Source organism: Gastrolobium bilobum, unplaced genomic scaffold, assembly GCF_033153095.1.
Source record: "Gastrolobium bilobum isolate Gb01-03AN ecotype WA unplaced genomic scaffold, APGP_CSIRO_Gbil_v1 utg5152, whole genome shotgun sequence".
Lineage (NCBI taxonomy): Eukaryota > Viridiplantae > Streptophyta > Magnoliopsida > Fabales > Fabaceae > Gastrolobium > Gastrolobium bilobum.
Window position 1 is genome coordinate 196,873 of NW_026898358.1, and position 22,500 is coordinate 219,372.

At 35.9% G+C, this 22,500-nt stretch overlaps 3 protein-coding genes across 3 annotated transcripts in view; 1 reads left to right on the forward strand and 2 right to left on the reverse strand.

The window, feature by feature from the left end:
* The first annotated feature begins 11,290 nt into the window (after nucleotides 1-11,290).
* On the forward strand, nucleotides 11,291-15,564 carry LOC133315232 (uncharacterized). The gene is made up of 9 exons (XM_061516813.1): nucleotides 11,291-11,661; nucleotides 12,292-12,337; nucleotides 12,422-12,500; nucleotides 12,611-12,656; nucleotides 12,754-12,852; nucleotides 13,718-13,786; nucleotides 13,878-14,223; nucleotides 14,346-14,497; nucleotides 14,722-15,564. Exons 1-9 carry the CDS (start codon nucleotides 11,347-11,349, stop codon nucleotides 15,562-15,564), a joined length of 1,995 nt encoding a protein of 664 aa, XP_061372797.1. The 5' UTR covers nucleotides 11,291-11,346.
* Nucleotides 15,423-22,500, reverse strand: part of LOC133315216 (catalase isozyme 1) — a 99,796-nt gene continuing 92,718 nt past the window's right edge. Inside the window, exon 9 of the mRNA XM_061516792.1 lies at nucleotides 15,423-15,432. The gene's annotated coding sequence lies outside the window, so the exon portion shown is untranslated. The remainder of the gene's footprint in view (nucleotides 15,433-22,500) is intronic.
* LOC133315233 (glycosyltransferase family 92 protein RCOM_0530710) lies at nucleotides 19,677-21,447 on the reverse strand. Its single transcript, XM_061516814.1, has 2 exons — nucleotides 21,311-21,447; nucleotides 19,677-21,273 (listed from the first exon to the last, which is right to left on the reverse strand). Exons 1-2 carry the CDS (start codon nucleotides 21,445-21,447, stop codon nucleotides 19,677-19,679), a joined length of 1,734 nt encoding a protein of 577 aa, XP_061372798.1.

Consider the following 22,500-nt stretch of genomic DNA (forward strand, 5'->3'; position numbering starts at 1 on the left):
GGGTTTTATTTGATCACTACTTAGCTATCAGGTCTTGGGAACCTGATTTCCATCCGTTCTCTACTTCAATTAGTCGAATCTTGGCGTGGGTGAGGCTTCCTAGTTTCCCCGTGAAATATGTGAATACAGAGCTGATCAAGGAGGTGGGAAATTGGCTTGGCAAATTTATTAAAATGGATGCTGCGACTGCTTGCCTAGCGAGAGGTAAATTTGCTGGAATATGTGTTGAGTTAGATTTGAGTAGACCTCTGCAGGCTGAGTATAAAATTGAGGGGATATTAAAAAATGTTGAATATGAGGGATTACATCTTGTTTGTTTTGGATGTGGAAAATATGGTCATCGACTAGAAAATTGTCCTTTGAAATCTGCTATGGTAAATTCACAATCAGGGGATGAAAATTCTATGCAAGGAGATGAAGGTATACTAATTAATTGGTCGAGTACCTCTTCAAATAAAAATGAAGAGAGATTTGGGTCATAGATGCTGGTAACTAAGCAGAGGAAATTTAACATGAATGTTTCTTTTCAGGGGGAGAAGAAAGAAGGTATGTCTGGCTTGAATTATGTTCGAAGGGACACAAATATGGATTTCAGGTTCAATGTGTTATATCAAACAGAGGATGAAGGTAACGATACCAAGCAGAGGAAGCTGCAAATTGACAATGAGTAGGAAACAAGTAATATCCATGGTAATCGGCGTAGAGGCAACTCTCCAGTTAAAGTTATTGAAACAGCTTCAAATTTTATGTTGATTGATGAAAATGTTTGCGAGAAGGGTATAGAAATTGTCAGTGTAGGGTTAGAATTAAATGAAGCCTCAAAAGAGGTTGGCCTAAACAATACCATGAGTCATTTTAGCCATATGGCAGTGGATGTTCATTATCAGAATGAAGGTATTGCTGTTGTTGATCAAGGAGCTAATGGATGTGAGAAAGGAAAGGTCCCTTCAATCCAATATATTATTTCATCTTCATCTGTCAGTAAATATCCCAAACAGGGGCATCAGGATATTGATCAGTTAAAGATGCCAGCGCCTAAACCCCCGATGCTATAGCTAGCAGAAGAAAGCGTCAAGATGGGAAAGGAAGTAATTTTGCTATGGTTAAAAATCAGCAGATATCGAGTATGGAGAGGAAAGTCCAGCAGGTTCAATCTAAACCTGCCTCTTCCCCCAAAAAGTTTTAATGTCATTGATTTTTTGGAATTGTAGATGTGTGTCTTATAAGAACCCACATCGTTAATTAAGGAAGTTAATTAAATAATTATGTGAAATTAGGAAATAATTACGTAATTGACCCTAATAATTATTATGAGGCTTAGATAATTATAGTAACTGAGTAATAATGCTGAAAGTCGCTTTTCTGACGAAAAGTGCAGATACCGGCTATGTTACTCGGTATAAATGCGTACCGATGAAGTATCCCGATATATTATAATAAGTGCATGAATATTCCTATAATATTATATAGGACTTGTAAAACAAGTTTCAGGTGAAAATAATGAGAACTGATGTCAGAACTGATACTGACTATGGAAAAGCGCGTACCATAAATATGCTGCGAAAAAAAAATATGTTAGATCTTATAAAAATGAGTAGGATCAGATTCCAAAGTTTGGGATTAAGATGCTAAGGTAGCTATTAATGCTAATACTATGCGTTTAGAACTTAAGCAACTATATATAGCTAATGGCACATGATCCTAGGGTATTTTCCCTTTGTTTCTACGTGAGTTAGAGCTGCAGATAAGCCTCCTCCTCTTCATTGCCTTCTTGCCTTTGAGAAAAGCCACCAAGTTGCCACGTGTCCTTGATTTTCTCTAGCTAATCCTTTGAAACACTTAGTGGAGTGTGTGGTGAGTGTGGAGGTCAGTTTTCTGGGTTATTTCATCTCTGTTTTGTTGAGTTGTGGGGCTGAGTTCATAAGCTTTGTTGAGGGAGCCTTGTCATGACTTGGTGATGCTCTTAGAAGCCTTGTTGGTGTGAAAGAACCAAGCTTTATTGGTCCATTTTCGTTCACCTTGGAGTCAGTACCCTAGGAGTTGAAGTGTGAGCTCCAAGAGCATTCTTTTATCTGTTTTAAGTTGTTGGTAAGCTTCATCTACCTTGACCATGTGTTTCCTTGGTTAAAAATGGAATCTTGATGCATGTAATGAACTAAAGTTAACAACTTAAGGTTGGGTAAGCTTAAACACACCTAGAAATGCTTGTTTAAGCTTCTGTAATCGGTAAAAGTTAGACCTTTGGATTGATATCTCGCGAAATGCAGAATCTGAGTTCTGCTGCGAAATATCCGGATATTGGGTTAGAAATATCCCGATATTGATATCCGGATATGAGGTTCTGAATATCCGAATATTGATATCCGGATATTGACAGTCAGATATCCGGATATGCCCCCGACAACTATTCGGATATTATGGATTTACGAAGAACAGTAGCTGCACTGTTCATACAGAACTGTATTTGGGGTTTGTGGACCCTAGATTGGTGAAGTGGGACTTCTGTAATGATTAATCTAAGTCAGAATCAAGTGATTAAGGGCTTGTGGCTTTGTGAGAAGCCTTAAGACATGAAATGTAAAGGAAAGACGTTGTCCTTGTGTCTTATAATTGTTGAGTATGTTTTTGATATGATTGTTGGTCCAAAACAGATTGTGATTCTGCTGTGTTTGGGCTTTGAGATTGGTTGGACTCTTGGCTTGGATTGTTAGCTTGCAAGGTAAGCTTTCGTGTCCTCGGTTTAGCCATTGTTGGTTCCACCATGTCCCATGGGGTATGGTTATATGCATGATGTTGTTTTCATGATATATTGATTTGTTGAAATGCTGTTGAGCTGTTATATGTGAGTGCCTTTATGATATGCATGTGGTGTTCCACCTATACGGTAAGCCTGAGTATGTGGTACATAGATGAGGGTGAGGCTGTGGGTGAGGTGCAAGCGATGTTCCTTGTACTAACTATAGGTAATAGACGTATTCCTGCATTTCTCTGGCCAGTAAAATAGTTAAAACACACATGGCATGAATATCTGTTGCACTGCATAGTTTTGGAACTTATACTGTTAAATGCTTTTGAACTTATATTGCTCGTGTAAGTGAGCTTGGGGTGGAAGATCCTTGAGGACCCTTTGCCTTACTGAGATTTCTTTTTAGAGATCTCTCCCCACGTTTGGGGCACATATTTCAGGTTCAGGTAATGCGGGGGTTGAGACCTCTAGCGGCAGGAGGCCGGAGCTTAGCTGATATTACTGTTTATATGATGATTATGCTTGGATGCTGGATTATGCTTGTTGCTACTTGTTGTTAGCTTTATGATTATATTGCTATTGTTGTTGAAACCTTGTTTGGCTATGTTGCCTTATTTGGGTGAGCATGGAGACTGTCCATCCCACTTTGACTTGACTTTATGCTTAGTTGTTTCTAGTTATAATTAATAATGTATCAGGATATTGTCTGAACTACGTGTTGTAGATCCGTGACTTAGATACTCACATCTATGTTATGAGGTATTTCAGTTAATTGTCTTTTGCAATCTACATACAGGCGATGTTTTATGAAATGAATTAAGTAATTCAACTTGGTTAATGATAATGACGTCATAAATGAAAAGAAAAAGATATTCCGCATTTTTAAATTAAGCGTGGCTTAATACGATGATATGATAACAAACCGGATATATACGGGGTGTTACACGTCTAAGTCTAATCTAGGTCGTCCTTTAAAGACTATGGTGGATAAAAACAAGGTTTGTGTGGTTATTCTTATGGAGACCATAACTAGTAGTGTGGTTTGTAGTAAACTTTTGAAGAAGATTAATTTTGATAAGGTTATTGTTGAGGAAGCCACTGTGTTTGCAGGTGGAATTTGGGTTCTTTGGGAGTATAGGAAAGTAATTGTCCAGCCTTTAATTAGTATGTCTCAGTTTATCTATACGAAAATGGAGTTTGAAGACAGTAAGAGTTTCTTATGTACCGCGGTCTATGCAAATCCTAATGAGGAGATTATACATGCTATGTGGGAGGATATCAGGCAGTTGAGCATTTTTATTAATGAACCTTGGATATTGGGGGGTGACTTTAATGACATAAGGTCCAACAATGAGAATAAGGGGGGATCTAGGCCTGATTTAGCTAAGTGCACTAGATTTTAGCAATTTTTAGATTATTGCAGAGTAGAAGAAGTTGGTGGCTTGGGTTCTAAATTCACGTGGCAAGGTACCAAGTGGCATAATTTAGACAAGGTTTTTAAGAAATTGGATAGAGTGTGTGCCAATGTTAACTAGATAATTTCTTTTGAGGATGCTGATGTTAGAATCTTCCCTAGAATATTATCTGGCCATAACCCTTTGCCGTTATCTATTTCTAACTCGTTGAAGTCTTGGACTTTTAGACCCTTCAAATTTGTGGCTTATTGGTTGGATCATCCCTGTTTTGCTGTTTTTATGGATGACAATTGGCTTTCTGACTTGCCAATTAATAATATGTTGTTGAGGTTTATCTTCCCACTAAAGAAATGGAACAAGGAGGTTTTTGGTGATATTAATAATCGTAAGTGTGACTTGATTCAAAAAGTTGCTAACATTCAAGTTCAAAGGGAGGCTATGGACAGTCCTGGTTTGCAGGAAGTTGAGCATCATCTGCAAGAGCAATTAGATATTACTCTCGGTCATGAGGAGCTGCTGTGGTACCAGAAATCTAGGCACAAGTGGATAGTTGATGGGGATAAAAACACAAGGTATTATCATCTAAAGACTGTCATCCCTAGGTCCCAAAACAAGATTAACAGACTCCGCAATAGTACGAATGGCTGGATTGAGGACCTTGCTGATTTAAATATTCATGTTTGTAGTTTTTATAAGAAGTTGTTTGAAGATGAGGTGAGTGATCGGAGATGGATTATTTCATAAAATATGTGGCCAGCTTTATCTCAAGAAGATTTGAAGATGATGGCTATTCCCCCTAGTGACTATGAGATCACACAGAATATGTTTTCAGTGGGAGCTTTTAAAGCCCCTGGCTTTGATGGTTATCCTGCTATTTTCTTTCAAAGAAATTGGAACAAAGTGAGGATGCAGGTCTGTTCTGCCAATAATAATATGTGGTTTAATCCAACTTCAATATCAGAGGTTAATTCCACTCTTCTTGTTATAATTCCAAAGGTTAAGAAACCCGAGTTTATCTCTCAATTTCGCCCGATTTCTATTTGCTCGGTTGTCTATAAGCTTTTTTCTAAAATTATTGTGTGTCGGCTAAAGCATGTGATGGAAAAGGTGGTGTCTCCTTATCAGGTTAGTTTTGTCCCGAATAGACAAATCCAGGATAATATTTCTATTGTTCAAGAGTTAGTTTATTCGACGAGCAAGAATAAGGCTAATATGGCAATTAAAACTGACCTTGTAAAGGCTTATGACAGGGTGAGTTGGCTTTTCTTGCGTAAAACTTTAGAAGAGCTTCACCTGCCTGATTCTTTTGTTAATATTATCATTCAGTGTATCTCTTCTATTTGCATTAATGTTCTCTGAAATGGGGGTAAAACTAAAGACTTTATTCCTTCAAGAGGTTTGAGACAAGGGGATCCTCTTTCACCATATCTTTTTGTTCTGGCTATGGAAAAATTGAGTCATATTATGACTACTGCAGTAAATGGGGGTCTGTGGAAGCCTATGTATGTTGGAAAAGGTGGGCCTAAGCAGATGACTTAATGATGTTTATGGAAGCGTCCGAAGAGAAAATTAAAGTTCTTCTCAAGTGCCTACAGATTTTTTAGGAGATGTCTGGTCAAAAAATCTGTGTGTATTTTTCCAAAAATACCTCAATGGAAACTATGGATAAAGTTGCTCAAATCAGCGGTTTCAAGAGGGTTAACAATGTAGGAAAGTATCTCGGAGCTATGATGCAGCCAGGTAGAGTTTCTAATAATCTATATGGAGGGCTGGTGGAAAAAGTTAAGAGTAAGCTTAGTAATTGGGAGCAACAGTGTCTTTCACAAACATGTAGAATTACTCTCTCCCAATTTGTTTTGGCTGCAATTCCATCTTATCAAATGCAAAGTTGTAAACTTCCCTTGATGACGTGTGAGAAAATAGAGAAGCTGCAAAGAAATTTTCTTTGGGGTGATAAAGAAAATGTTCGTAAACAACATCCTATTAATTGGAATATAGTTACTTCTCCTAAACTTCATGGTGGCCTGTGGTTGAGAAATTTAGCTTAGATGAATGATGCTTTTCTGGCTAAAAAGGCGTGGATAATCTATACTGAGCCAGACCAATTATGGGTGAAAGTGCTTCATGCAAAATACAAGTCGGGTGATAGGATAAATTCACTTTTTGTTGCAAAAAAAGGGTGATTCTAGTTTTCGAAAAAATGTATGCAGGATGTGGCATGTGATAGAGGATAGTATGGTGTGGGAACTCGGCAATGGTAAGGAGGTAAGGTTTTGGAAGGACAACTGGTTGCCAAGCTCAATTAAATTGGAAGATTTTGTTGTCAATGAGGACACACAGCAGTTGGATATCTTAAAGGTTGCTGATTTTGTAAATCAATCAGGTGAGTGGGATTTTATTAAGCTGAATAGTTGGTTGCCTTTGAATATTGTTGATATTATTCGTAGTGTTCTACCTCCCATGGTTGAAGATGGACCTGATAAAAGGATATGGGAGATTCAAAAATCCCATTCCATTTATGTTGGTGCGTTATATGATTTTTTGTCTAACAATTAAGTTATTGATGATGATACTAAGAAGATCTGGAGTAGGCTTTGGTATTAGAAGGGACCTCAAAGAATAATTTTTTTTGCTTGGAAGTTGCTGCATCAGAAACTGTTAACAAATAGTATGACTTCTTCTTGGTATGGTGGAGATGGAATATGTAATTGTGGAAGTGTAGAGCTATAAACTATTATTCATTCTTTAAGAGATTGTCATAGGGCTAAAATGGTTTGGGATTGTCTTATCCCAACTACTCATAGTGCAGAATTTTATAATGCTTCAATAGATCACTGGATTATTTTTAATTTCAGTGTTGATTCCTCTTAGAATGATCATGACAGGTGGTTCTCTATTTTCATGGTTGCTTTGTTGAAAAAATTGGAGGTGGAGGAACATGCTGAATCATGGTGGAGATGTGCCTCTGATTGGAAGTAGAGTACAAATGATTAAAAACCTTGTTAAAGATATTGAACTGGCTGCTTCTCATCAAAATTCAATTAGATATAATCCTCATTTTAGCATTGTTAGAGTATCTTGGAATTTTCCTGAGGAAGGATTTGTAAAGGTGAACACTGACGGTGCTTCCCGTGGTAATCCTGGATTGGCAGCTTGCGGAGGTGTTATTAGAGATTCTCAAGGTATTTGGCTGGATGGTTTGTCTTATAGGTTGGACTTTTGTTCTTCCTTTAAAGCTGAATTGTGGGGAATTTTGAGAGGTTTATAGAGGGCTTGATGCAGTGGTTATAGGAATGTTATTGTAGAAAGTGATTCCTTTATGGCAATTATTGTGCTCACCAATCGCGGTGTAGCAGTCCGTGAGGTGCATTTGGTCTTTCGTATACGGACGTGGCTTGGAAAGGTTTGGCAAGTTCGTCTTCAACACAACTTCAGGGAAGGCAACACTTGCACAAACTGGTTAGCTAATTTTATGTTGGATGCTTCTGAGCAAGCTGATCATTGTTTTTTTAGTCATCCTCCTTTTGGTATTCATCCTTTATATTTTAGTGATCTTGCTTCAGTAGGTAGGGATCGTGCTGTGGCACTCCCTGGGTAGTTTCCTTTTGGTTTATTTTCTTTGTTTTTTTGGGCTTTTAGCCCTTTATTTATAAAAAAAAAAAGAGTAAAGAGGATAAGAACTTCAATAAAAAAATCCCTCTTTGTAAATGAAAATGAATAAAAAAATTGAAAAAAATATTTATCCTTATGAATGATTATCATTTTAGTTAAAATATTTAAAATTTAAATTAAAAAAAATACTTTTTTTCTTCCTCAAATAATTTTTATTATGTATCTCTTTCTTTTAACCAAACACAAAAAAATTAGGAACGCTATAATAACAGATTCGAATACGGAATACCAGTCATTTGCATACGGAGATGTTGTTCTGCGTAAAGTGTTGTATTGTCTACTTGTTATAGAAAGAAAAAAATAACGAGTATCGTGTTGTATTGGTGAAAGATATTTTTCAAGCTTTAAAAAAAAAAAAAATCTTGATCCCACATTATGGTCAAAGCTATAATAAATATTTTTATGCTCCATTATGATAGTGATGATCATGACAGGGTCGTTCGGGGTTAGATCGAATTATCGGAGGTTTTCCTATGAGATCCGCTTATGCTTCCCTAGTTCAACTAAACAACAATGGTGGAAATACAGTATATGGTAATATTTGGCAATGGGCTGGTCCTAAAGTATCACGTCGTTTCTTTGGTTGTTTGTAGGTGAAAACTTACCAACTAAGAGAAGATATGAAGTCACATGCATAATTTATTTTTTTAACTACAAACTACTTATAAGTTAAAGTAAAAAAAAAACCTTAAAAAATAAATTAAAAATTATTTGATAATTACATAAAATTTTTAGTTTAAAAGCACATGTAACTCTTCATTTTAAAAGAAAACACACAATTCAAGAAAATCAGATAATAGCTTTAAAAAAAGCTCATAAAAAGAGCTTTTAGTTTTTAGCATTTTTCTTCATTATAAAAAAAAGAATTTTTCATTATAAGAGCTTTTCTCAAAACGTGTTTTGCCTAACTTATGCTTATAAGTAGCTTCTAACTTAAAAAAGAGGATCCAAATATGCACTTGGTTGACTTGGCTCATTGTTCTTCTATGAAGTATCGACACTTCAAAGATCCTGACGTGTCGTGTCCGACACTTCAATACTCGTTGCAAAGACTCAAAAAAGGTTCAAAGTACGTTGCGTTACATTTTGAGTTCCAACTATTAGATTCGTTAGAGTACGATTACAATTTTATTGAGTTTAATATAAACATTTGAGATATATTATGTTTCTTTACAAAATTGATGGGTATTATAAGTTTAACTTTATTTTTTTGTTAAATTATTGAATACTAAATATAATATACACCACATAAATTAAAAATATTATATAATATCAAAACGTGTCATAAAATATTGAAATTTAACATTTTTTAGAATTAATATGTGAGAGGTGTCGTGTCCCGTATCCAACATGTGAAGTGTATGGCTAACCCAATAACGAAAGTTTCGTAAGGGAACCGGAGCAGGCTACCATGAGACAAAAGATCTTCTTTCTAAAGAGATTAAGAACTATGATATGTCCAAGGTCCAATATGGAAAGAATTTCAGAGGTTTTCCTTGACTTTGACTTTGTCCGTGTCAACAAACAATTCGAAATGACTCGACTTTTTTAGAATAGGTCCGAGTCAAATAACAATGATTCGAAGCACTTTACACTATTTCAGAAACCCAATGACTCAATCGTATGGATATGTAAAATACAGGATTACAAGTGTGGATGCAACATAAATGTCCTTAATGGCTGTATAGTTCTCAAATGTGTTCATACAAATTTAAACCAGATTATTATTCACGCGGAAGTATGTATGAAAACAAAGTAATAGAGAAACAGAGGATGGGATATCATACCCTCGGATAAAATTGAATCGGGTATTCTAATAATGCTTTCTTAGTAATTGCATAAGAAGTTTGAAATCCATGAAATGAGATGAATGATTAGTAACATAAAAGTAACAGTAGAACATGATGAGAGAAAACACAAATTAATCAACACCTAAATTCGACAAATATAAAAATGAGATGAATTTGATCTAAGTATCTTGGATATAAGTAGACCATGCGGTAACTTCCCCTATTAGCATTATGTTTCTCTTAATTGCTTTAAGACATGCAACGACAGTTTAATCGGTTGACCAGACTCATTGTAGTGTAGCGAACCTTTATGTTTCAATATCAGCACATATTTAACCTAGACTTGCTACAATGTATTTCTAAACTATTTCATTTCCAATTACCTGTTTTAAAAACTAGATCTAAGGTCAAATGAAGGGAAAAAAATAGAAATTGAAGGAACAAAATTAGTTTTGTAAGTTGGGATAGATTATTATGGTTACTCTACGTACTTATTTTCAACACCGTTAGATTAAAATATTAATAGAAGAGAAAAAAATGTTTATATTCTGATTTAACGATGTTGAAGATGAGTAAATATAATAAGTATGAAAAAAAATAGGCATAAGCCATTAGGATTGATCTAATGGTGAGAGGTTTAAATAATTTGTATTAGGTTATGTGTTCATTCCTGCCATTGTGTCAAAAAAAAATGTGGGTATAATATTTCATCCCAAGTAAGTTTTTAATATATTTGGTCTTACTTTTTCTTCTATTTTATTGTGTTAGTCCATTTTCTTCTTTTTTGACTTAGACATATTTAATTTTATTTTTTTATTCTAATTTTTTTATTTTCAGTCTATTTTTTATTTTGATTTTTTTCTTTTACTATTTTAAGTTTTCAACTTTTTTGGTCTTATTTTTTTTCTTCTATTTTTTTTGTCCTCAAGTTATTTTCTTATTTTTGGTTAGCACATATTTGTATTATTTTTTTACTTTTTGTCTTTTATGTTAATATTGTAAGTTTTCAATATATCTAATCTTATTTTTTTAAATTTTTTTCTCATTTTATTTTATTCTTTAAAAAAAGATAAAATGAACAGATTAGTTAAGTTTATAATAGTGTTAGGAATGAGTTTGGATAAAAAAATATAAGAAAATAAGCGATTAAGAAAAGCATAGGAAAATAAGGAATTTTTTCTTATTTAGTTAACAATCATACTTGTATTTGTCATTGTCTTTAAACAAGTTACTTGCAATAAGAATAGTGAAGCATTATTTAAATTAAGAGTTTGATGTTTTTCATTTTAAATGATATAAGTTATGTCATTTTAGGAGAGAGATAGACACAGAAAAACAGAAATCATAGGAGAGAGAAAATGAGTAGTTTTTTTTAATTTAAAATTTAAATTTTCTATATCTATATCTTTCTTAAAATAATATAACTTTCTGTCATTTAAGATCACAAACACTCTTTCCTTAAATTAAATATTAAACAAGAAGGAAGCAACTGATTTTAGAAGCATGGTTTCCTTGTGTTCAAAGAAAAGGATGGGTTGGATGGGAAACGGAAATCCCTGATGAGTGGCAGCGCAGCGCAATGACACAAACAGAGCGGTCACGTGAGTTGCACGCATCGACCACAATATAGACAATTTTTTTTATATATTAAAAAAAAAAAAAAAAAAGAATAGAAAGAAGTTTGGACCTGTTTGTTTGAGGAGCGAGAAAAGAGGAGGAAACAATGGGCGAGGTATCTGAAACGATGACGAAGAAGAAGAAGAAGGGACGCCCATCTCTTTTGGATCTTCAAAAGCGATCTCTCAAAAAACAACAACAACATCATCAACAACAACAACAACAACAAAACCCGAATTTAATCAATTCGTATCCTCACGCTGTTCCACAAGATGACGACGAAGACGAGCGCAAAGAGAAGAAGCACAAGCTCTTGGTTGGTTTGAATTCCCATCTCCGTCACCATCCAACATTATCGCCATTCAATTCTTTCCCACACGGCGATCCCGATGCCACCAACAAGAGGCCCAAGATTGAAACGGTGCGTATCAACATTCATCTCTTCAATTTTATCTCTCTCCCCCCCAACCTTCTGATGCGATTTGTGGTGTGGGGTCTTCCCGGAAACACGAAATTCAATTCTGTTCGAGATTTCGCGCGAAATATGATATATTTTTTTTTCCCCTTTTTCTTTAATTGGGAACCAGTGGATGTGTTTGACCGTTTAGGTTTTGATGATATTTATTTAAATTATTTTGGGGAAATTTTTTGTGGGGCACTATTTATGTATTCCCTATTGGTTGCACACTAGATCGAGCCTTCGTTTATCCATAGAAATGCACGGATAAGTCGAAAAGCTTCAATTTGTCTTATCTCTGACTCTCAGTATTCTCGGGATTCTTTTCTTTTATTTTCTTTTTCAAATCTCTCTCTCTCTCTCTCTGTTCCTTTTTTCCACCCTTCAACACAGGTACTCTAGCTTGGCACCTTCTCATGGGTTGCTGCTTTTTTTTTTTTTAAATAATTTTTCTTTTGGGGGTTGATTTTCGATTCTCTTTTGGGAAAAAAAAAAAAACTATTCTGTCATAAAATCACATGCACATGTTTAATAAATTTTTTTTTGTGGTTTGTTTAATTTTTGTTGGCATTTGATGATGGGATGATTTTGCAGGATGGAAAGGTTCCGAAAGCGACTGACAGTAAACATGGTAATGAGGGTATGTGAAATCATTTCTCAAATCCTGGTGCAATGGGCGTAGTGGGGGAATATTAATGGCGATTTTTATATTATGTGTTGACAGGTTCACAGGGGGAGTCCGGTCCCACTACACCTTTGCCAGACAAAAAGCTCTTGCTGTTTATCCTTGACAGACTTCAAAAGTTTGTCTCTTGTTTGTTTCTATCTTTTTTCTTTTCTTTTTTCTTTTCTTTTCTTTTCTTTAGTTGGGAATTTGATCGGTTGTGTTTTGTACTGTTCAACCATCTTGCAGAAAGGACACACACGGGGTATTCTCTGAGCCTGTGGATCCAGAAGAGGTGCATTTTTTTTTTTATAATGCCTTATACTATAATTGAGTGCTTGAATTTGAATTCCCGTTACTTGAATTGAGATAAAGAAACTTTCTTGCCGCAGCTTCCAGATTATCATGATATCATTAAACACCCGATGGATTTTGGAACTGTGAGGAAGAAATTGGATGGGAGACTATATACAAACTTAGAACAATTTGAGGTTGGTGCTGCAATTTTTTCGTGGCTTTCTAGAAATATTGATTTGCTTCTGTGTCAAAGTCCGATGACTTCATATCATACAATTTTGGTTCGTTTACATGGCTCTTTGCTCTACAATTGACGGTTACATTTGTTTGTTTGTTTGTTTGTTTGTTTTTCCTCTTCTGGTCTTTTTCTTGTATTAGTTATTTTTTTTATTCCTACGAATGAAAAAATCATTGAAACAAAAGAACTATCATTTTCAGATAATGTTGCATGAAATGCCAATTTCATGATTCTTGATGAGTAACTAATACTGTCACGTTGCCTGGTAACTTCAGCCTTTAGCGTTTATGAACAATTGCCTTATTCCATCATCCAAGTGAACAAACTTATCTCCTTCCCTTTAGCCTTTATTTGACACCTTTGATAGGTCACCTGTAATGTATCTATAGCATCAGAATACTTCTAAACTGTTCCTGCTGTGTGTTTGATAGTTATATAGAAGGTTGGCAGAGTAGGTATTAAGAGGTTTTTGCGATCTAGTGCAATAGGTAAGATTAGAAAAATTGTTTAGTGGGAAATCAATATATATTACAAACTGATACGTATTACATTTTACGTGCTCTAGTTGCATTAATTGAGGAATGTCATTCTTGATATGTAATCTGTTTGGTTCAATAAGTCATTCGTATTGTCTCATTGTTTGGTCTGACATCGTTGTAAGCCCAATTGATGAGTGTTATTCGCCATGTTGCCCTCTTTATAAGATTTGCACTAATTAATTTAAAACACCTTTGTGGTACTTCAGGCTATTTAGTGGAAGGTTTGGATTTTATGTACTTCTGATTTAATCTTTGAAACACACTGCTGCTTCATTCTTGCAGAAGGACATGCTCTTGATATGCTCTAATGCGATGCAATATAATTCACCAGATACTATTTACTATCGACAGGTTGGGTGAAGTCTGAACTTGAAGTAAATTGTTTTAATCCCCTTTTTTTGATTTTTGTTAAGTCTGTTTTAAGTTAAGTCCCTTTTCTTAGGCCCGAGCAATGCAAGAGATGGCACAGAAGGACTTTGAGAATCTGAGACAAGATAGTGATGATGATAGTGAACCACAACCCAAAATTGTGCAGAGAGGAAGGCCACCAGGCAAGCACACAAGAAAGCCACTGGGCATGTCTCCTTCAGAACGTGTTGGTCCTGAATCTTCCTCTGATGCAACTCTTGCTTCTGCTGGGGATATTGCTTGTGCTTCCAGTGGTTATAATCTAAGAAAAGCACTAAGCAAATTTCAGCCTACAGATTCATCAGCCAGGGCATCCCACAGCAATTTTAACAGTGGAGGTTATACTAGTTGGTCGTCTGAATGGGAGAATGAATTTCCTGGTCAGTAGTATCTATATGTACACCTTCCCAGTGTTTTGCCAATTCCTTCTAGATTCAACCAGGCTCAAACAAATGCCTTTGTTTATTGGAATGATTCCTTTAATTATGTATTTTGCTTGCAGCTTCTGTTGTAAAAGCTGTGTTAAGGTATGGAAAGAAGCAGTTTATGGTCGATGAGACCAGGCGTGACACTTACAAAAATCCAGTTGCTGTAGGAAATAAACCACCACCAGTATTGGCCGCAGTTGAAGATGAATTCAAGCAACTTCTTGCAGTACGAACTTCTTTTTTCCCTTTTCTCTTTTTCCTGTTTTCTTCAACGAGAGAATGAAAACTTGAAAGCAAGTTAGGCAAATGTCTTTTATGAATTATAATAGTTTGAAAACCTTCTATAGTCTCTAGGTTGCTTTTAGTTCCTCATGCTCAGTCTGTTCTAAGATTTTTTTTTTTATTGGTTACATAACTTACGTTCTCTTCTTTCTTTTAAAAAAATATCAGGTAGGTTTACATGCGAAGCATAGCTATGCAAGAAGCCTAGCTCATTTTGCTGCAGATCTTGGTCCTATTGTTTGGAAGATTGCTGCAAGGAAAATCAGTAGTGTGTTGCCAATAGGACATGAATTTGGTCCTGGATGGGTAGGTGAAGATGAAGTGTCACAGAAGCAACACTTCCCAGTTTATGATGAGGAGGGAACTTCAGACCCCACTGTACCAGAGGATTATAAAAGTAGATTTCCTTCTCCATCTGGATCGTTCCCTCTTGCAAATAGATCATGCTTGCGAAGTGGAGACATGGTAATAAATAGAGAATTGAATTACCAAAATGACTTGAATCCAGTCAACAGTGTTAGTGGTGGAATAGAATCCATGACTCCTTTGAGGAATCAGCGGGAACCCATGGTGCACTCTGATGATTTTGGTTCAAATGGTCAGTTAGGTTCTAATTTTTCATCTCAAATGAAGATGGTAAGACTTGCTGACTTAACTGGGTCGCCGAGTGGGGGGAATGTTCCTCAAATGTTTGACATGGATCACCTAAGCAGCCTTACCAGCCCCGTTGCACCTACAAATATTAATACTCCTTTTAAGGCCCAGTTCTTAAACAAGTTAAGCCAATCAGACTCCAGTAATTTATTGGCCTGGGAATCTGGATTTGAGTCGCAAAGATTGTCTCAAGGCCTTGCGGGAAAATCATCTTGGCAGGGATTGCAAGTTCCCACAAAACAGAATTCCTTTTTACTTGCTAATGACTTAAATGGGAACATTGGAACAACAAATTCACCTAGTTCCAATGTGGAGTCTGGTTCTCAACTGCAGCCAAATTTGGCATTGCAGCTCTGATAGTATATTATTTTTCAGATTTGAAATCTCTCATGTTATTTACTAAATGACAATGTTATGAGAGAGAAAAAAAAGACACGAGAGATAATTTAATGAGCATTAGTCAACTAATTATAAATCTTACTACAATTACTTTTGTCTATTTCTTTGAGTTTCCTCAAGGTATTTCTCAGCTGATAGACGAAGACTAATTCTTTCGAGGCTTAGAGATCACCGAAGTGGATTTTGCCTCTATCAATAAAGTATTTTTTATACACACGGTCGGAGGTTTTGTGAGATTTGTTTCTTATAATATGATATTGTCATGTTAATTAGTAAATAACGTAGGAGGATTTAAATCTAACTTTTCTTTTATTTGATTTAAGAAGCTGTAATACGCAGAGCCTTTTTTTTATATATAGTTTTTGATTTCATAATGAATGTAGGCTACTTCATCAAGGTCTTAAGTTCAATTGGGATCGGCGAAGTCTTTTTGACTTGTGTTATTGTGACATAAATGTTGAATATTTCATTAAAAGTTATTTTTCTCCACCTTTTATTTTTCTAACAACCTCCTTTTACTTCCGTATTCTGCGTATTCAATGTAGCCAATATAACAATGAAAACAGGCAATTGCCCAAAGTGGTGGTTGCACTGCAACTTCAGTTCCATATATATTTGCGTAGTTTTTAACATTCAAAGCTAGGCTTTTTGACCCTTATAACCCTTTATTATTAACTAATTACCGATTTGACCTTGATTATAAACTATTTCAAAAATTTAACCCCCTCAAAAAACATAACACCAATCTGCCCCTGTTTGACCGTTGACCACCAAGCCTACCCGGGTACACCTCTCTGTACCCGGGTATTTTTTGAAAAATTTTGTCTACCCGGGTAAGGAGGAGTGTACCCGGGTATTGTTCTTCGTACCTGAGAAATTGCTTGAATTATTTACCCGGGTAGGAAGGGGTGTACCCAGGTAAATCTTCGACCACCCATTTGGTACTTGCTATAACTGGGGCAACTTGTAGCTGATGGATATAAGAACAGATATGATTTATTTGATTTTACCACAAGTTAATTATATTTGCGGATGTGTAATTAATTGTTTCATGGTAATTTTTTCTCTCTCTCTTTTTTACAGCTAATGAGATAGATCAGTATTATCAAGTTAAGCATGCCTAACCAATTTGAAGAGCTTTTAGCTTTGAGAATGGATTTGGAATTTCCATACATCAACACTTTACTGCTCATCAAAGCGGTTCCTGTTCGTATCGATTATGATGGGGTCTACTTTTATAGTGTTAACTGAGAATTCCCTTTCTAAAATAATCATTGAAAAATATTTGTGTGCTTTACAGACCCAAAAAAGTTGCAGAGGCGGAGCATGTGATAGTGGGTGCCTCCATATTCAAAGCTTGGAGAAGAAGAGTGCATGGGAGATCCAAAGAGTAATCATACCCGGGTGGTCGAAGATTTACCCGGGTACACCCCTCTCTACCTGGGTAAATAATTCAAGCAATTTCTCAGGTGCGAAGAACAATACCCGGGTACACGCCTCCCTACCCGGGTAGACAAAAATTTTCAAAAAATACCCGAGTACAGAGGGGTGTACCCGGGTAGGCTTGGTGGTCAACGGTCAAACAGGGGCAGATTGATGTTATGTTTTTTGAGAGGGTTAAATTTTTGAAATAGTTTATAATCAAGGTCAAATCGGTAATTAATTAATAATAAAGGGTTATAAGAGTAAAAAAGTCTTCAAACCTCTAGAATCCTTCTCTCTCTCTCGTTTGGATTTAATGCGAATTCATGATTCTCATTATTATCGTAAAAGGTGGTTGTTTGTGGTAGTGAATTGTTTCTTATTAACAGAATGTTTCTTCTCTGAGTGCATGCGTTATTGGAACTGTTTTGCTCCGAATTCATTGTTTATCTGTTTTTCCTCATCTTTTGTTTGATATTATCGAATTCATGGGTTCTCGAGATAATAATGCAAGGTACTCGTGTTTAATGCATTGAGAGAAACTCTAGGAACTATTTGACTTTTAGCTTTTGTTTTTTTGCAGAAGCAAGAAGTCATAACTTCTATAAGAAGTACTATTTTATTTTAATTTTTTTTTTTTTTAGAAGTTCGTATCCAAACACATAAAATGATGTAAAAGGAATTTTTTTTAAAATAAATAAATAAATTCTTTCAAAAAAAACTCATCCAAACACATTCTAAGTCGGCTTGCTTTTTGACCAAACAACGCATTTTTCAAAAACAAATTTTCAAATTATGATTAACAAGAAACACAGTAATGGTTTGGGGTGATATTAGCTGTGTTAGCTATTCCCTTTTTATTTCTTTTCATGCTATGTAAACAGCCCTGATGCTTCATCACCGCACATGGCACTGTTATGTCACGTGGACTTGCACCGCCATTAAAACAACAATAAATCTAATGCATGTGTCACGTGCTAGCACCACGTAGAGTGACAATAATTTCATGTAAGTCTATTTTCTCTACATTCAAATGTCATACCAATATCGGGAAACAGAAATATAGGCGTTGTTTATCCATATATACTGTTTATACTCAGTTGCTTTACTTGACTTCAAAATACAAATAGACAATAGTAAAATGTTTATTTCAAAACGAAGTTTCTTTTGTTTTAAGGTATTATCTTAGGGGTAGGTTATGTTACATTTATAAATTTTTCTATTTATAAATTACACTATATATTCCTGAAAGTACATTTTTGATCGAGTCCGAGAATACATAATATAATTTTTAAGGTTTGTAAACAAAAAATTTATAAATATAACCTTACTCATTATCTTAAAAATATTTATTTTACTTTGGTTTAGGGTTTTATCCTGGTGCTTAAGGTGGGGGACATAATTGTTTTTTTGTTTTTTTTTAATTCCGTTAGGTTTACATTTTCTCTAAAAAATTTCAAGGGTACGAATTAAGAAATTTAAAATAATGTGGACTTCCACCGTCTGATTCTGCAATATTTATTAAGTTGAAAAAGACTGTAAACTCATAAACAGACAAATTAAATAGAAGTAGATTATGAAACGAGTTACTTTTTTTTTTTAGCCATTAAGAGGTCGTTTGTTTAAACTCTTAGAAAAAGTAATTTTTATCACTTCCTTATTTCAAAAGTATTTTTTACAAAAGTTAAAGCTATTTATATTTTTATAAAAATATTTTGATTTTGAAAAAAATATTTGGCTTTTGACTTCTGCTTTTTTTAGAAGTTAAAATTTTTAGCTTCTGAAAAAAGTAGGTTTTTGACTTTTTATGTGACTTCTCCTTTTTTTAGAAGGAGACATCCAAACGAACTAAAAACGAGAAGTGTTTTTTTTTTTGAAAAAAAACAACTTTTGAAGAAAAAAAAAAGCTCATCCAAATGGGCCTTAAAAGTCCTGCAACAACTGAAGTAAATTTGATTCTAATTAAATAGTATATCTTATTGACATTGTATTTCGTAGACTGCCTATTTGTGATGTATTCGCTTGATCTATGCATGTTTCACGTTATATAAATATGACAAAATAGTCACCATTACTAATTAATAATAGCGAAGGAAAAAAGAAGTGGTGGTAAGCTATTTAATTAACGCACGTCCCAATTGAGACTCAGAGGGAGAGAGCGTGGCTCAAAATTTAACGAGAAGAACAAAATCTGGTGGAATACAGAGAGAAAATTCGCCTCATTATCAAGAATAGGAGGGGCAAAATGTGACATTGATCCAAAATGGAACAAAACAATGATTGAAGATAACAAGGATTCTATTCCACGTGTCAAAAAAAAAGTGAAATAAGAAAATAGAAGGAGACGTTTGTTACAAGATATTTTTCGGAATTTTCGGGAAATTAAATTTTTTTAAATTTTAAATTTTCGGATATTATAACAAACTGAATGTAAAAATTATATTTCTGAAAATCGAGATTCCCGGATAAAATTTTTTTATCCTCTCCACCAAACGCAACGGAAAGAGTAATATGAAATCCTCCCAAGCCACTTGTTACTACTCAAGTTTTCCTATGTAAATTGAATCTGTACCTCTGGACTTCCCCACCAAAAAAAGCTAATGTAAACTGTAATACCATACCAATGAAGGAATGAAGAAATGAATAAATCAGCTGGTTTGCCAAGCCATTCTGTGGCCGTTGGATCCGAACCATGCTCGGGTCAATGACTTCAACCTTTGATCTCTAACCTCACAGAATCTTTGTGTCCAATCTTTGGGTTCTATTGCCTCGAATCCTAACCCAGGTGTCCTATCATTAGATTTTGGGTTCACAGACTGCGTCCAATCCACAACATACGCAGACACCCTCCTTCGGAACTTGCCCTTGAACTCATCCCATGCTTGGTACTTGTAGTGATTCACCAACCCCTCCTCCATGTTTAACTGCTTCGACCTGAACCCCTCCTTCTCATTCACCTTAAAATGATGTATCACATTCCACAAACTTGGGTCCACCCCATCCACCAACACTATCGACTTGTGCCTCTGCTCCACCCTCCTCCGACACGTGTACCCTTGCGTCACTCCTTCCACCGGGTGCTGCCGCTGACCCGACGGCCCGAATTCCAAGCACCTGATCGACACTTGTCCGATCCTAGTACTCTCTTTTCCTCGTTGCAATTGACTTTCCTGTTGTGTCAACATGGGTTTCAACGAAGGAAACTCGTGTTTTTTATCACGTAAATTCCCGTCTCCCCAAGATGGTGAAAATACGAATTCGTCAACGTCAACGTACATCATCCACGTGCATAATCCCTTGGAGTTGGAGTATAGAACACTGTGAGAGAAACCAGCTTCCTGGGTCTTAGGCCAAATCCACAACAAAGTGCTGATGTTGTAACCCTCTGCACGTAGCTCCTTGATCACGCCCTCCAAATCATCATCGCTGCCATTATCGTACAATACGAAATTTTCCACACCTACCTTCGAATGGTACATAACCCATTCTCTCAAGTATTTTGCCACATTGTAAACCATAGTGCAAGCACACAAGAAATGTTTGGACTGGGCCTCTGACACCAAGGCTATAGAATTGGTCTTGGGCTTGGGCTTTGTCATGGGCCTGGGAATGTAATACGCCACGGATGGGACTACGAGGTTTTCCCCAATTATCTCGAGGGAGATTCCGTAAACAGAATCCGAACCCGATTCAGACGGATCCGGGTGTGGGCATCGGAAAACCTCTTGCACGGAGCTCGTGACGGCTTTACGGATGCGAACGCCGTCTCCCAAGTCGAACAAGCAGCGGAGCTCCTTAGGGGACCTGTCATACCCCTGGCGATGGTTCACCCCTTTCGCGAACAAAACGACGTCGTCCTCCGTGGAGAAAGACTCGTACACCAGAAAGTTCCACCTCATGAGTTCCGGCGCCGGCGAAGGATCCGTGGATTCATTTTCCGACGTCACCAACACGGGCTGCTGGAAAATGCGACGGCGCCGAACTGATTCCGGCATGTCACACTTGAACGTGGTCCGGTTGGTGAAGGGCAAGACCCCGGAGTACTTCGCCGGAGACTTGGCATTGTTGTGAAAAAAACAATGGTGTTGTTCATCGGAAGATAAGGTCGTGTTTGGTGAGACAATAACGAGAATCTCCCAATCAGGTAGCAGAACGGAAACGCTGGGTATGGAGTCCTTGGAGTCGATGGAGGATACGCGCCGTTTTATACGGTTGAAGTCGTTGACGATGTTGTTGTTGTTGTTGCTGCTGCCGCTTGGCGACAGCGTTGATTGGGTTTAACTTCCTGGGACTTTTATCAACGTCGGAGTGTGGTCTCCAACTTGAAACGGCATTGCGAGAGAGATGAAGGGAAAATGCAGCTAATAGAAGGATGGCGAAGAAGGAGAGAAGGAAGGTGGTGCGGGGTCTCCGCCTCATGATTTTCCTGAGGAATTTGATAAAAAAAAAAAACCAAAGTATTGCGTTACAATATTAAATTATTAATATTTGAATTGGAATGGAAGAAACAGAAAATGTTGTGGTGGAGAAAATAAAAGGATATTGGAGAATAATTAAAGCTTTTTCCTTATTAAGGATCATATTCTATAGTAAAGTGTTTGTCAAAGAATGTTTGGAGAATTTCTTGTTCGTTTCAGATATAGAATTTCATAAATAGAAGATACAGACATACCTTACACTAATTGTGGGATTGAGAGCGTGGGTGCGCATCTTGTGTTTCTGTTGATCTATGAGCGAGATCTGGAGAGAGAAAAGAGAGAGAGACAAATCAAATAGACAGAGACGAGGATTTGTAGCCGACTTTTCTGGTTCCATTGCATGAGTAAGGTTATGTCGCGCGACCTTTACGTGCTTGCACCATCTTCGTTTATTCTTGCATTGGGCTGCGTCTGTACTTTTATACTTTAACTTCAGCACGACGCATCTCTTCGTATGGCACGTGGAGTTGAAAATGGCCAACCAAATTGTGGCAAACACAAAGGTATTCTTTGAAATGTTTGTTACATAGTATATGGGGAATGGATCATGGATCATCTCGTCTGAAAAAAGTGGTATCTGATGATGATGTTATATAATCACAATTACTTATTTTAAAATTATATATTTTTCTCTCTCTTATCTCATCATTAATGAGTGATTGTAATCAAATAACATAATCACACATGAGAGGATTCACTCCCTAATATATGTATGTATATGTGATAAGGATATGATAGCATAAGATTTTATAATATAATACCTGACTCACCTGATTACATAAAATCTGAATTGAGGTAGGGTATTATATAAGATAATATATTGTATAAGATAATATCATCTAATCTAATATTTGATAATGCATTATATAATACGAGATAGTATAAAAATAATATTTTTGACAAAAATATCTTTTAATAATAAATTTATATAATTCTTCCAAATTTATTAGACAATATTAATTTTTATATAAATCTATTGATTAATGTGACCAAA

Bases quoted from the DNA above. Each gene is read 5' to 3' on its own strand.
- LOC133315232 (XM_061516813.1), top strand. From the start codon at position 11,347: ATGGGCGAGGTATCTGAAACGATGACGAAGAAGAAGAAGAAGGGACGC. The intron at 12,338-12,421 runs GTATGTGAAATC...ATGTGTTGACAG, and splicing joins CAGTAAACATGGTAATGAGG to GTTCACAGGGGGAGTCCGGT. The intron at 12,853-13,717 runs GTTGGTGCTGCA...TCATTCTTGCAG, and splicing joins CAAACTTAGAACAATTTGAG to AAGGACATGCTCTTGATATG.
- LOC133315233 (XM_061516814.1), bottom strand. From the start codon at position 21,447: ATGAGGCGGAGACCCCGCACCACCTTCCTTCTCTCCTTCTTCGCCATC. The intron at 21,274-21,310 runs GTTAAACCCAAT...AAGCGGCAGCAG, and splicing joins GTTGATAAAAGTCCCAGGAA to CAACAACAACAACAACATCG.